The sequence below is a fragment of the Cryptotermes secundus genome, unplaced genomic scaffold (assembly GCF_002891405.2).
Source record: "Cryptotermes secundus unplaced genomic scaffold, Csec_1.0 scaffold986, whole genome shotgun sequence".
In the NCBI taxonomy this organism is placed as follows: domain Eukaryota; kingdom Metazoa; phylum Arthropoda; class Insecta; order Blattodea; family Kalotermitidae; genus Cryptotermes; species Cryptotermes secundus.
Genome location: NW_019735574.1, coordinates 569,690 through 585,505, shown reverse-complemented (window position 1 = coordinate 585,505; position 15,816 = coordinate 569,690). Strand labels below are relative to the sequence as shown.

General features: G+C 41.2%; 1 protein-coding gene and 5 non-coding genes across 6 annotated transcripts; 3 read left to right on the top strand and 3 right to left on the bottom strand.

Annotated features, from left to right (window-relative positions):
* Positions 1-206: 206 nt before the first annotated feature.
* On the bottom strand, positions 207-278 carry Trnap-ugg. The gene has a single exon. It is a non-coding gene; the product is annotated as a tRNA-Pro (tRNA).
* A 589-nt stretch (positions 279-867) lies between these two features.
* Positions 868-939, bottom strand: Trnap-ugg. Its single transcript has one exon. It is a non-coding gene; the product is annotated as a tRNA-Pro (tRNA).
* A 1,895-nt stretch (positions 940-2,834) lies between these two features.
* Positions 2,835-2,906, top strand: Trnap-ugg. Its single transcript has one exon. It is a non-coding gene; the product is annotated as a tRNA-Pro (tRNA).
* Positions 2,907-3,433: 527 nt separating this feature from the next.
* On the top strand, positions 3,434-3,505 carry Trnap-ugg. Its single transcript has one exon. It is a non-coding gene; the product is annotated as a tRNA-Pro (tRNA).
* A 2,892-nt stretch (positions 3,506-6,397) lies between these two features.
* On the bottom strand, positions 6,398-8,455 carry LOC111869653 (aromatic-L-amino-acid decarboxylase; the record flags this gene model as incomplete). The annotated part of the gene is made up of 2 exons (XM_033753510.1): positions 8,175-8,455; positions 6,398-6,517 (listed from the first exon to the last, which is right to left on the bottom strand). Coding segments are annotated over exons 1-2 (324 nt in total), but the record flags the coding sequence as incomplete, so codon positions are not given.
* A 1,564-nt stretch (positions 8,456-10,019) lies between these two features.
* Trnap-agg lies at positions 10,020-10,091 on the top strand. The gene has a single exon. It is a non-coding gene; the product is annotated as a tRNA-Pro (tRNA).
* Positions 10,092-15,816: the final 5,725 nt, after the last annotated feature.

The window sequence follows — 15,816 nt, the reverse complement described above, 5'->3', positions numbered from 1 at the left end:
TAAACTCGGATTCGTTCTTACTTTACATGAACATTTTGTTCACCTGACGTAACGCCTAACGTTAGTACTAAGTAGCATTATGCAGGTACTGCACATTTTCTCGTAATGTAAGGCAGTGTCTATCATCGGCTCGTTGGTCTAGGGGNCTTTATCGATTATATAACATTCATATTTTAACAGGTCCCATTTGTTAAAATGTAAAATACGGGCTCGTCCGGGATTTGAACCCGGGACCTCTCGCACCCAAAGCGAGAATCATACCCCTAGACCAACGAGCCGATGGTAGCAACTGATATACATTACGACAAAATGTGCAGTACCTGCATAATGCTACTTAGCGCTAACGTTAGGCGTTACGTCAGCAGCAAGGTGAACAAAATGTTCATGTAAAGTAAGAACGAATCCGAGTTTAAAGTACGTTAAGAAGGCTCAGTCTATAAGATATTACAGCCTAATTCTGGGTCATTGCCGCGACATAGCTCAAGCTGTTAGTCANCAGAAGTTTTCAAATTACTGATGTTAGGTAATTCCAAGTTTTGTTTACGATTTTTCATTTATGTTCAACAAACTTTAAACTAGCAGAACAAATAAAATATCTGTGCTCTTAATAACGTTTATGAGTAAGAAAATACATTGTAGTTGATTCCAGGAAGTACCCAGTTCAAATTCTGGCCAGGTTCATGAATGATAGATGAATATCATCTATTTCCTTGCCATCATTGNTACAATAGGCCAATCAGAGGGCGACGTGCCGAGTGGATTCAGCTGGTCTCCACCACCCACTATGCGAATTAAAAAAACTATCATCTTTATGGATTATATAACATTCATATTTAAACGAGCACAATTTATTAAAAATTAAAATATGGGCTTGTCCAGGATTTGAACCCGGGACCTTTCGCACCCAAAGCGAGAATCATACCCCTAGACCAACGAGCCAATGGTTCTAACGCTTTCACTTAAGGAGAAACTGTTAAGTCACAAAACTGACCTACCATATATATTTATGCATTTAATTTCGAAACTATTTTATATGAAAAAAAAATATATGACGAAAAAATACCAGGCGCTTCATAATTTGGATAGCAATGACCCAGAATTAGGTTGTATTACATTATAGATTAAGCCTTCAAGACTAAGTTTCACAACCATACAGAACCACAGGCAAAATCAAAGTTTTGTATATTCTAAATTCCATGCATTTGGACAGCAGACGAGAAGACAAACTGTTCTGCACTGAATGGTAGCAAGCATTACCCGAGTTCAATCTCCTCTTATTTTCTCTTGAATCAGGTTCTGACTCGCTATCGTCGTTCCCAAGTATCTCAACTGTGTTATATTTTCAAAACGTCTTATAAAACAGAAATACCAGATATATTTATGCATTTAAGCCCAAAAATATTTTATATGAGTAAAAATGTCTGAAGAAAAAACAGCAGTCGCTGCATATTTTGTGCAGCCATGACCCAGAATTAGGCTGTAANCGGTAGTTAATAATTATCGATAGAACATGAAAATCAGATATTTTGATGAAATGCATACTAATGAATCCAAGGAAACGCCCCTGATGCCCATTGAATAGGTCACTGAGTGGGACCCAGAACCGGTCTGGAAGAGAAACAAAAATCTCACGCCTCTCCCAGGATTCGAACCCCTATTCCTCGACCATCCAGTCCGTATCCCCCCGATATACTGACCAAGATTTGTAGTATAATTGTAACTGTAATTTCAGAAGTTTTCAAATTACTGATGTTAGGTAATTCCAAGTTTTGTTTACGATTTTTCATTTATGTTCAACAAACTTTAAACTAGCAGAACAAATAAAATATCTGTGCTCTTAATAACGTTTATGAGTAAGAAAATACATTGTAGTTGATTCCAGGAAGTACCCAGTTCAAATTCTGGCCAGGTTCATGAATGATAGATGAATATCATCTATTTCCTTGCCATCATTGGTCGCGACTTTGTTGACATGGCTTAACCTATGTGTTTGACAAAGCAACTTTCAATCGACTTAATACAACCAGCAAGCCAGCTCTACACTTCCCACAAGATGTCATGTTTCTTATTTCAACAGTAGTGGAGACTGCTACAGACTTCACACGTGCGCCTTTTGGAATTTCTATCGGATTACAAATCTACTGTGACAAAGTCAGTTAACAATGCGTGAACTACAATGCATTTTCTTACTCATAAACGTTATTAGCAGCACAAATATTTTATTTGTTTTGCAAATTTAATATTTGTTGAATATTAAACGAAAATTTGGNGACCCAGAATTAGGTTGTATTACATTATAGATTAAGCCTTCAAGACTAAGTTTCACAACCATACAGAACCACAGGCAAAATCAAAGTTTTGTATATTCTAAATTCCATGCATTTGGACAGCAGACGAGAAGACAAACTGTTCTGCACTGAATGGTAGCAAGCATTACCCGAGTTCAATCTCCTCTTATTTTCTCTTGAATCAGGTTCTGACTCGCTATCGTCGTTCCCAAGTATCTCAACTGTGTTACATTTTCAAAACGTCTTATAAAACAGAAATACCAGATATATTTATGCATTTAAGCCCAAAAATATTTTATATGAGTAAAAATGTCTGAAGAAAAAACAGCAGTCGCTGCATATTTTGTGCAGCCATGACCCAGAATTAGGCTGTAAATCTTATAGATTGAGCTTTAGGATGTTCTTACATACTTAAACTCGGATTCGTTCTTATCTTACATAAACATTTTGGTCACCTTGGTGTTGACGTAACAGATAACACTTGCAGTAATTAGGATTATGCAGATATGGCACAGTTTACCATCGTGTAAAACACCTGCTACCATCGGCTCGTTGGTCTAGGGGTATGATTCTCGCTTTGGGTGCGAGAGGTCCCGGGTTCAAATCCCGGACGAGCCCATATTTTAATTTTTAATAAATGGTACCCGTTGAAATATGAGTCTTATATAATCCATGAAGATTATAGTCTTTTTTTTTAATTCGCATAGTGGGTGGTTGAGTCCAGCTGAATCCACTCGGCACGTCGCCCTCTGATTGACCTATTGTACCTGGCCCGGTTGGTTAGAATGATAGAGAATTTGGTGGACTGAAGAGTGGGAGGGTAAACCGAAGTACTCTGAGAAAACCTTCCCCAGCGCCACTTTGTCCACTACAAATCCCACTTGACCAGACCCGGTCTCGAAACCCGGCCGCCGCGGTGAGAAGCCAGCGACTAAGAGCTTCAGCTATGTCGCGGCCATGACCCAGAATTAGGCTGTAATATCTTATAGACTGAGCCTTCTTAACGTACTTTAAACTCGGATTCGTTCTTACTTTACATGAATATTTTGTTCACCTTGCTGCTGACGTAACGCCTAACGTTAGCGCTAAGTAGCATTATGCAGGTACTGCACATTTTGTCGTAATGTATATCAGTTGCTACCATCGGCTCGTTGGTCTAGGGGTATGATTCTCGCTTTGGGTGCGAGAGGTCCCGGGTTCAAATCCCGGACGAGCCCGTATTTTACATTTTAACAAATGGGACCCGTTAAAATAGGTATGTTGTATAATAGATAAAGACGGTAGTTAATAAACCCCGATACAACAAAAAATCCTGTATTTTGATGAACTGGATAGTCAAGCATACTGAGAATATCCCTAATGCCCAATGAAGGGGAGGCTGGGCGAACCCAGAACCGTTCTGGACGAGAAACAAAAGACGCACTTGAGTGGTCTGTAGCAGTCTCCACTATAGTTAAAATAGGAAACATGACATCTTGTGAGAAGTCTAGAGCTAGCCTGTTGGTTGTATTCTGCCGATTGAATGATGCTTTGTCAAACAAATAAGTTAAGCCATGTCGACAAGGGTTCGGAAAATTCTAGCAAGGAATTTGATTACATTCACGAAGCTTAGAGAGAATAGGGAACCTGGCCAGAATTTCAACTACGTAATTCCCGGAATCCGAAATGAAAATTGGTACGAACTTAAGCTTTCTAGTATGTAAGTCATAAAACATAACTACCGTATACACTATATTTATGCAATTTTGTTCAAGAATATGTTATAGGAGAAAAAATATATGACGAAAAAATAGCAGTGGTTTCATATTTTGTGCAGTTATGACCTAGAGTTAGGCTCTATTATCTTACAGATTGAGCCTTCAAGATGTTCTTATGTACTTTAAACTATGATTCCTTCTAAACTTACTCGTATATGAACATTAGCGTTAGCGTTAATTAGGATTATGCAGATATTGCATATTTTCTCATAATGTAAAGCAGCTACTACCATCGGCTCTTTGGTCTAGGGGTATGATTCTCGCTTTAGGCGCGAGAGATCGCGAGTTAAAATCCCGGACGAGCCCATATTTTAAATTTAAGAAATGGGGCCCGTTGAAATGGTATAACTTACTTACTCATGGAGCTGAGCCCTTCTGGAGGAGCCGCCAATTCTGAAACTACTCAAGAATTTCCCAGCATTTTATGGAACCCGAAGGTTCATTACCGTGTTCACAAGAGACCTCCACTGGTCCCTATCCTGAGCCAGATCAATCTAACTCATACCATCCCATCCTATCTCTCTAAGATCAGTTTTAATATTGTCTACCCACCTACGCCTTGGTCTTCTCAGTGGTCTCTTTCCTTCTGGCTTTCCCAACAGTATCCTATACGCATTCATCGTCTCCCCCATTCGTGCTACATGCCCTGCCCACCTCATCCTCCTTGACTTGATCATTCTAATTATACTTGGAGAAGACTACAAGTTATGAAGCTCCTCATTATGCAGTTTTCTCCAGCCTCCTGTCACTTCATTTCTCTTCGGTCCAAATATTCTCTACACCCTATTCTCAGACACCCTCAGTCTATGTTCCTCCCTTAATGTCAGAGACCAAGTTTCACACCCATACAGAACCACAGGCAAAATTATAGTTTTGTATATTCTAATTTTTATGTTTTGGACAACAGACGAGAAGACAAAAGGTTCTGGACTGAACGGTAGCAAGCATTACCCGAGTTCAGTCGCCTCTTAATTTCCTCCTGATTCAAATTCTTATTTCTTACTTTCGTTCCCAAATATCTGAACTGGGCCACATTTTCAAAACATCTGTTTCCTATCTTTATATCATGATTTTGCCCTGCATTTTGGTGACGAGACAGCAACATATACTTAGTTTTCTCCGTGTTTACTTCTAGACCAATGGATAACTACCGATGAAATATGAAAATTTGATCTTTTGATGAAATGCCTTGTTATTTAATCTTAAATGAAATGTGTAATTATGACGCCTCTACAGAGGATTAAAATTAAGAATTTCAACGTCTATATGATATGAGATAAGGAAATAGGAATGCAACTATAACGATAGTCGCTCCAGTATGCGCTACGACAGTGTCATTAAATATACCAATCTATTTCTAGTAAAATTCAGCGTGTAATATAGAGTGTCATTCCTTGGTAATATAAGATCACCGTCATTAATCTAAAGCACCGAAAACCTGAAAACTTACCACTGGATAAAATCTCGACAGGCACGGTTATTACGAAGAAGTCATGAATAACCGTGACAATCACGTGAAGCAAACGAAAGAAATATCCGTTCTTTAAAAGTGTGTAATATTACAAAGGGATTACAGAATTATAATTAGTGGTATAATTTACCGTTGTAGTTAACATGTAAGTATGTCAATTTATACTATATATATAAAGGCCTCCCTCGTTGGTGTCTCCACCTTATCGTGGTGAGGGGGGCTGGAGTATGCCAAGGACCCTGAGAGCTATACCAGCGATAGCGTAGCTACTGGCAGGGCCTTCCTTGCTGGACAGGTCAAAGGGTAGGCATCAGACGAAGAGAGACACCAAAAACTGATGCCGGAAGCAGCGTCATCAGCAGCGACTTGAAGCACAGAGCAAATGATGCTCGAGATGGTTCAAGTTCGTATAGCAACAGGCGTGACAAGAGTGGTTTGAACGGCTGTTGTAATGCGATGTGGAAAGCAAATGGAAAAACTACCACATTATCGCTCTTCCTGGATAGTCTCTTTCCAAAAACACAGATACCATGTATGCGAAGATAGAGAGGCGGATAGAAGTGACCAGAAGACGAGGAAGAAGACGTAAGACGATGCTGGATGACCTTGGGGACAGAAGAGGATATTCTCATTTGAAGGAGAAAGCTCTAGATCGCATTAAGTGAAGGAACTGTTTTGGAAGAGACTGTGGACCTGTCGTCTGACAGATTACTGATGATGATGATGATGATGATGATGATAACGTTTAAGACTACATTTAATTTAATACTTGAGAGCAGTTTAAAAAACCAAAACAAATAAAATATTTCGAAATCTATACGGATTTCCATATCGATTGACATCAAAAACTAAAATGTATATATTTTTAAGTCTGGGTTTACCTGGATGACTCCGCCACCTTTTCCACCGGATGAGGCAAGGAACTCTTTGGGCAACTCTAGCATCTTGCCCAGCCAGTCCAACATCACGACCTCCAGCTCTGTGCACGCCGGACTTGCGATCTACAACAAGGTGGCGACAGTGATAAGCACGGATGATAGTCGTAAGAAGCACATGAGAAAAATCTGAAGAGAGAGAATAAGAATTTAAAAAAAAACAACTGAATTTAAAGATAAATATTTTAGAAGATAAACGAATAAATAACGGAGTAAGGAAGCATGGAAATATTTTAATAATGGAGGTAGAGGCCTAGAATTCTGGTATATTAAATTGAAATTAACTTCGTAAAGATAAAAAGTAACCGGTAATTCTCAAACATCTGTTAGCAGTAATTGTTTCGATATGAGAGCCGCACAGAGTTATGCTTTATAACATTTAACAGCTTCTCATTATATCTTGTGTAGACCTTAATAAACAACAATAAAATTCCGTGGTTTTAGTCCGCAAGCGAACTATACCGACCGAGCGACCGCCGGACCGCCGAGCGGACAGAGTGTGTCGCGCATTCAGCGCAACGAATCCCCATTGCCGTTAATTTCGTTTTTCTAGACCGGAGCCGCTACTTTTCCATTCAAGTAGCTCCTCAATTATCCTCACGAGGCTGAGTTGACCCCGTTCCGGACCCACTATTTCTCATAAAAACTGGTAGCGCCGGGAATCGAGCTCGGGAACCCTGGATCTGTAGCCAGGAATTCTGACCACTAGACCACAGAGCCGGTCTTGTGTAAATCTCGTAGTAGATAAAATTCGGACCGCGGGAATATACAAAGAACTCTATGTCAATGTTCGAGAATTAATACTAATAAAAATATTAATAAATTTTTACTTTATATTTTATTGTACAGAAAAATGTTGTAATAATAAATAAAAAATAGGGAAAAAATGAAGGTTCAATATTGGGAATTCTGACAAGAGTTCAGGTCCTTGACATTTTTATTTACGTCCCTTGTTTAGATTTACAAATAGACACGAGAAAACTGGGAAGGATCTATGCCAACGCACGCTGAATGTACTTTAGTACTCTTTAAGGACAATCATTACAGTTCGTGATATTATGAAGTTATGTTTTGTGTATTTTCGTATATCTAGAAATTACGCTCAGTTAGTACGAATAACTGACAATTTTCTTTAATAATTATTTTAACTGCAGAATTTTCACGAGGCTCTCCAACCCAAAAACCCTTTGATTTAAAACGTGGTCTGTCTAAGTTGTATCACAATGCACGTTGCTTATGTAGCACGGAATGGTGGGACGATTTTTATGAATTATATTTTAAAGAGAGGGGTGCGCGGCATTGTAGTTGGTTGAGGCACAGTGATAGAAGCTGGAAGGTCGCGGGTTCGATTCCCGTTGATGTCATTGCATTTTTTTTTCAATTGACCTAATCCTTCCAGCCGCACTATGGCCCTGGGGTTGACTCAGCCTCCAACAGAACTGAGTACCAGGAATATACTTGCGACTAAAGGGCGGCCGGCACGTGAGGCTCATAACTTTACCGTCATCTGTGACTCCATTTTCTAGAGAAAATGTGGGAGCCTCGACGTCTCACAACCTTATGGAGCTTCACGGCTTGTTACATGGATAGTCTTTTAAATTTTAAAAAGGATCTGGAAGACGCCGTTGTGGTCTCATGTTAGATAATAAACTCAGGTGGACTGAAATAAATCACAAGTTAGGACAGCAAAGTCTTCTACTCGAGTGTGAGGTGCGTGGCTTACCCAAGTGAAGCCTATGCAGGCAATAGCGCCGCTTAGCATATCGGCGACGATCGCGGGGTATGAGTTGGCCGTCGGGAAGTAAGCGTGAAAGCGTGGGGAGTGCCAGTGTGTAACTCCGGGCATGATAATCTTCTCTATGTCGGCCATCACATCCTGCCATTTGTCGGGGTTCTCCGGCGCCTCGTCAGGCAGCAAGGGTCTCATATATCCTGGCTCCACGGTGGGCAGCACTCTCCTGTACAAGTGACACCACACAGATTCACTTAGTCTACGCTCCCAGATGACAACACACTAGTAACCCCTTGCTCGAGATTTCAAAATAAGCAATATTAATAAAAAATAATATTTTCAGTAAGAATTCTTCTTCTGTTGATATCTCTTTCACCCTACGAGGCTGGATAGGACATAGTGGCAAAGAGAGAAATATTCATCATTGTCAGCGTATGAAATCATCAGGTCAGTCGACCTGCTGAACTATCCCGGATGTTAGCCTCCATATATGGTGTTTAACCGTCCTGGTGTCTCCCTTTCTAGCCCGGTAAGGTGAGGCTTAGCGCTATGAAGACGTATAGGCACTGGACGGAGTTGAGTGGTCAGCTTCACGCGCCGGCCGCTTTACCTCCAAGGAAGAAGCGCCCGTTACGCATTGGGCAATAGGCTGGCTGGGCCCCAGAACCGGTCTAGATGCTGTGAAAGAGAGAAAAACAATCCTCTTCTGAGAATCGAACCGCGATTATTCGGTCGTCCATAGCTCTTTATGCATCATCCTCAAGGCGGAATTTCCATTCTGTCCCCGATGCCCGGATAATGATGGAGGTACAGAGGAAATAACATATCAGATCCGCCCCATAATAAGAACTTGACTAGGACATCACGAGTTCCTCGTTACACAATAACCTTACCGCAATCTTCCCACTAAGTATGTTGAATTATTTTCCTGAGCGTTTTGCCTTTGACTGCTGGCAATTTATATCATTTTTAGCCTACCTTCCTTGTTTTAAGAGAAATGAAAGCCGACTTACACAATTTCGATGCTGTGTGTCTGTGTTTCCCCTCTATTAACTTCTGAATGCCTGAACCAACCTTTATGAAGCTTGGTATGTATATTATGCACATGATCCCGTCTCAACTGCATATTTCATAAACCTCTCCATCAGTCTGTATGTATACTCGCTATTGTTGCTAGGCAACGGTCGGTAAAAACGTTACTGCTCCAATGAATACACATGCATCAATAGAATTGTTAAACGCGTCGTCTTCTATGCATTCTGTGTCGTACTAAGGAAAGTAGGGGATTAGATCTTCCCAGAACTTCTTGTCTAAAATTGTGATGCCATGATTAAGCAGATTTTCATTTTCGTGTCCAATGCATATGGGCACAGTTACTGTACACGTAAGGGCCGCGCCATAGCTCAAGCGGTTAGTCGGTGGAATGAAGATTGGAGAAGGAAAGCGAAGCACTGGGAGAAAACCTGCCCCAGCGCCACTCTGTCTACCACAAATCCCACTTAACCAGACCCGGGATCGAACCTTGGTATCCGGCCTCCGGGCTAAGATTTGAAGCAGGTATTACAGATCATCACGTTCGGCACGGATGTCAGGTTATTGATTTCAGCAGTATTTACCATGTACACAACGGGAGCATTCATGTAGTTGCCACGTTGTGGCCTGGACAATGCCTGCAGCAATACAGCTGACTACTGCCGCTCTGTCGTAATAAGCCAACCACCTGCACGCTCCAGCTCTTCTGGCAACAAGGCAATAAAACTACGCACATACCGACAGCACAAAATAATTAACCTACATTTGCAAGTTGTCCTTGGCTATAATTATCACTACAAAGTCGGCTCGTTGGTCTAGGGGTATGATTCTCGCTTAGGGTGCGAGAGGTCCCGGGTTCAAATCCCGGACGAGCCCTTTTTTTTTTAGCTGCAGAATAAATACCAGTTCTGTAATAATTGCTGGAAATAATTAACATTCCTCTAAGTTGTAATTACAATGAGTTGTTTTCCTTGTAACTTTTCATACTTTATCGGCTACATTCCTTGCACTCGTATGACAGAATAATAAGGGACATGCAATGAAATACACTTTCCTTAACACTCTTGTCTGAAGAACCCTTTTGCTTTGGGAAAAAGAAAAACTCGACAGATTTCCAGGTCAATAAAACGCATATACCAAAATTCAAACATGGTGGAATGCGCTTATGTACATCTGGCCTCCACGGAGCACAGATTTTGAGCATCTGGATACGAAACAGAATTAGTTGTGCTCTATGTTTGCTATCTCAGCATTAGCCTGCAAACATTGAGCAAAAATACGAACAAGTTCTTTGGAAGATTCGAAATCTTGACCTTCCTAATGCAAAAAACAGATAAGGTAGTGACGAGTTATCACAAGAGATGAGAGAGAGAGTCACGATTCAGTGGGTAGTCCCCTTGTTTCTTTTTTCGGGAGGCCTCGCATTCATACCGTGGTCCGAAGACTGGCTATCTCACAGAAATGTTATCTATTTCCTTAATTTCCTCTCTGAAGATGCCAGGGTAATCCCTCAATTTAGTCCACGACACATTCCTTCCAATTCATTACTCATTTATCATCTTATCATTCCACGGTATATAATCTAATCAGTTTCCCCACTGGTGGGATGCACCCACCGCTAAGTAGAATGTGGGGGGGGTCTTTATTAATAACTGATCTTATACTCGTATTAAAGTACAGGTGTATACAATTGTAAAAACACACATATTTCAAAAACAGAAGGTATGTTTTTACGATAATTATCATCATCATTGGCTCAACATAGCATTTCTTAGAGAATCTACCAGACTTGTCATCCGGTTTTTCACATATTTGGATTTCGCAACAATAACTTTTTTATACAGCGCAAGTTTGTCTGTCTGTGGGACGCGAGTTGCAGAAGATAAAGGATATCTGGAATCCTTCCAGCCGCACTACGGCCCTGGGGTTCACTCAGCCTCTAACAGAAATGAGCACCAGAAATTAATTAAATAATTTTCCGGGGGAGTAAAGCGCGGCCGGCGCGTAAGGCTGACAATCTTACCTCCATCTTTGAGCCGATTGTCTAGATAATGTGGGACCCTCAACGTCTCACAACCCTATGGGCCTTCACGGCCTGATACAGGGATAGCTTTACTTTTTTTTTTTAATTTTTACTGGTCTAACTTATTGTTAGCATTGTTAAATACACAAACAGGCCTAAGTAAATGAAGTATACAGAAGTAATCCCATAATTCGCCTGGAAATACTTGAAAAAACCATGATAAACCTAAGCTATTATGCTTATAGCGACCCTTGGACCTGTATTCGCAAAGAGCTCCATATGAATTCGATTGTCATGATAGGCACAGATTAAAATGAAGTTGTCCATATGCCTATTATCCGCTGATTTAAGACTTGATGGGGCATCTTGGCACTAGATGGCCGTGAATGGTCAGTTTCACATTACATTCGCTTTAGTCTATGGAAAATAACTTCCGGTATCCATTCGATAGGAATTTGAATGGGCCACAGACCAGGTCTGGACTCGAGGAACAAGGAAAAGTCCCGCCTTTGCAGAAGAAAAACTCAGGTCGTTCAGTCCGAAGCCAACCACTGAATGAGCTACTACGGCTCGCCAGACGGCATTAAACAACATACATTTTCAGACGTTCTGTCTTGAGATTCTGAAATGCGCAAGCGTATTGACTGTAAAAAGAGAGGGCAAGAAACATTATCTCCCAAAGAGAAGGTAAACCTAATTACCTTGCCAGAAGCGCTAAACTAGAACGTTCAATTCCTGAACTCCTACACTGAGAACCCGAAGGCCGTCTTGAAGTGTCGTGAATGTTTTCAGCTCGTTACTTACACTAGCTGAACCTTCTGATATGTCTGTCCTTCCGTTTCGATCCTTGTGTCTTATCTTTAGCGTTCGACACCTAGAATCTACACAACAATTTAGGATGATATCAAGCTGTAGCATAAAGCCCGTTTCAATTTCAATTCTCCTGGCAATGAATCTCAACACAGAAACTGACACTTCAAAATCCTTGTTATTTCGTCTTCAACTACTCTGCAATCTGTCTTAATCTGTACTCAATTCATCTTCACAATTCACTAGGACATGCTCCATTCTCATCCTTTTATTCTCAACTAAACTGAACTGATCTAAGCTACAACAGATCGTCCTTATATGGGCTCCGCACGGACCACACAGAAAACACAAGTCACGTGATTGCTACCCAGCTCGTTCACTGGCTCGCTGACTACTGCCTAGCTAACAGCTATAACATTCGTCCACTGAGACACATTTTCCATTGTTACGCGTTGGAACGTGTTTACTGAGCGGTTGCCTAGAAATGCTTTGAGCAAATCCGTTACAATATATTTGCTTCATACGTTTCGCATCAAGAATTTTTCAAAATGTTGTTTCGGCACAGATTAATATAGAAATATGGATCAACTAAAGAATAAATGTCATTTTATTAGAAAATGTAATTTAATAATTAATTTCGCCCTCTCAAGCCGGAAGGTCGCAGGTTCAAGTCCCGATAAGGTCGTTGGATTTTTTTTTTCAATTGACCTAATCCTTCCAGCCGCATTATGGCCCTGGGGCTCACTCAGCCTCTAACAGAAATGAGTACCATGAATTAATTAAATAATTTTCCTGGGGAGTAAAGCGCGGCCGGCGCGTAAGGCTGACAACCTTACCGCCATCTTTGAGCCGATTGTCTACATAATGTGGGACCCTCAACGTCTCACAACCCTATGGGCCTTCACACCCTGGTACAGGGATAGCTTTAGTTTTTACAGTTAAGGAGATACCTGAACACAGAAATCCTTGGGACTAGACAGAGATGATGTTCATAGCACGAAAGTTACCACGTGATTTGCGATCATATGCGAACGTGTAAACACTATTACAAATACTTTAAAACCTTCATGAGGACTCAGACTTCCGTTGGAGAGCATCAGTGTTCTCTTGGGCACAATATTGTCACCCTTCCTGTAGAATACATAAGCAAGGTAGAGTATATCTGTCCGTAGAGGGTCACGCCATATCTCAGGCGGTTAGTCGCTAGCTTCTCATCTCAGCGGCCCAGGTTCGAGCCCGGGTATGGTCGTATGGGATTTGTTGTGGACAAAGTGGCACTGGGGCAGATTTTCTCCGAGTACTTCGGTTTCCCTTGTCAATCTTCATTCCCCCAACTCCTCCACAATCACCATCATTATCTGAGGTTGCTAGAGGCTGCAGAACCAAATGGACTCAANTTTGAATCTCGGCTTGGACACCGACTATTTCCTCAGTCCCTCCAGACAAACTCATATCCAATTTTGGAACCTCTGTCCCAAGACTGCCTACACTGACACAATTATGGGCTGTAGCTGGAAACCGGCCACGACTGCTACTTCTCTCAAAATCTTCTAATCGGACATGTTCAATCCATAGCTCATCTTCAAGCAAACCGAATAAGAAGGTAAGCAAGAAAACATAAAGCTTTATCCATTTATTTACGCCCTAATTATGACTTATTTAACGACGCTCTTAACAACTAAGTTTACAGGCCTGTAGCGTAAAATAGTGGGATTAAATGAATTGGGAAGTATGCAGGAGGAATATATCATGGTAAAACGTGAGGTTCCAGGGTTTGTTCAGACGGACTGAGGAAGACAGTGGAATACCTCAGACAGGATATGCGGTCTTCAGACCCGGAATGTCCAGAATAATAAGCAGGAGTGCCATGCAGTCGACTGAGAAGTTAAACCGTCCGAGATTTCAGTGAATCGTCTGAAAGTTTGTACAATTCACGTTCGTATTGGCAACTCGGTTTTATAGTAACTGATGTTTATTGCGGCCTCCGTAGTCTAGGGGTAACGTTCCCACCTCATGACTCAAGGTACGCGGGTTCAAACCCGACGGAGGTCGTGGAATTTTTAAGGGCGGAAAAATTCAGGGAACAAGTCCTCCGGGAGGGACTTTAAGCCGTGTGTCCCGTGTCGTAGATTTACGGCACGTAAAAGAACCTCATGTCTCTAGGAGACCTCTGAGCTAAATTACAGGCACTTTCCCGCCCAAGTAGTCTCCAATGCCTCTGGTGGATGGAGGAAGCATCAAGGTACCGAGGGCCGACCTCGTTGTCTCAACGGGGCTGATGGCACGCACAGTTACCGGTAGGGTATGGGGACAGTAGAAATTAAAGGGGGACGCACAATGGACCAATAACTGGTCTAAGTGCATGGGCAAACCCACCCCCTCTAATAATACGAATAATACGAACTGATGTTTATTGCTTAGAAACATTTCCTATTTAATAATTATGTGAATAAATAACACTTCATTAAAAATATTCCGTTTTGTCATCACTTATTGTTAAAAAAATAAGAGAGTGTACTGGAGAAAATGCCAATTCATGGTCACCATATTTACCCAAGGACAGCACAATTCTTCTGGCAACATAATGCACTGGACGAGCCGAACCTATATATCAATGATCAAACCTTCTGTTACACAACATCTCGAAAAGCCTTAAAATATAATTGCAACCCAATTTTAAACTCTTTGAATGGAAAATTCATTATCATTATGAAGCTTACATTTTACGTACGTCACGTAAGTAATCGCTGTTTATAAACTCAAAAAGATATTCATGACGGGTGTGTCTCCAAGCGGGCTACCATGTCGGTAACTCTCCAGCCTTGTATTCAGGAGGTGTTCCTTTCGAATCTTGGCGGAGATATCGATTATCCGGACTCAGTACTTCCCAATTCATTGATCATTTTATCATTCAACGCTATATAGTCTATTTCAACAGTACCCAAAAAGTTTAACATGACTCTGTGTGTGGAAAGCGGCCTTGCGACTGGCTAATCCTTCGTCCAAGGAGTCCTACCGAGCATGTATAGGATTATTGCAGAACAATAGAGAAAAAAATACACTCAGCACTTATTGAATATTAACATCTACACGTTTCGAACCAGTTTTTGTTAGCGTCTGGTATCCCTCCAGTCAGTGTAAGGACGAAATAATTAGCTGCTTCCAATGTTTCGCTGCGATACATCACTAGGATTTCCACTCCTTACTATTAGGCTTCACTGCTTGATGAAGTTCAGTTTTCAAGGTCAGTCTCTCTGTCACAGGAATCTAAGTCGAGGGACTTACTCATTTCGGAATGTTGACTGTCCGTATTTTTTTTTCATTGGCGCTACAGCCCTCATTTTGGGCCTAGCCCTACCTCCATGAAACTCTCCGTTCACTTCGGTTTTTACTAGATCTTAGACCAGTGCTGTCCAACGTTCTTATGTACTCGGGCACAACTCACTGATGCCTATCGAGGTGGGCGCCACCACACTACTACTACTACTACTACTACTACTACTACTACTACTACTACTACTACTGCTAATAATAATACATTTTTTTCGAAAATATTTAACAGTACTCAGACGTTAAAAATGTCTGTCTTACAATTTGAATTAATATTAAACATCGGCTCAATTATATGTGGTTACGGAGGGCGTCAGAAAAATATACCAGGGCGCCGCGTTGGACAGGGCTGTCTTAGACATTCGGTAGGACTCCTTGGGCGGGTGATCAGCTCGTCGCAAGGCCTCTACATGTACACAAATATGCATGCCCGGCTTC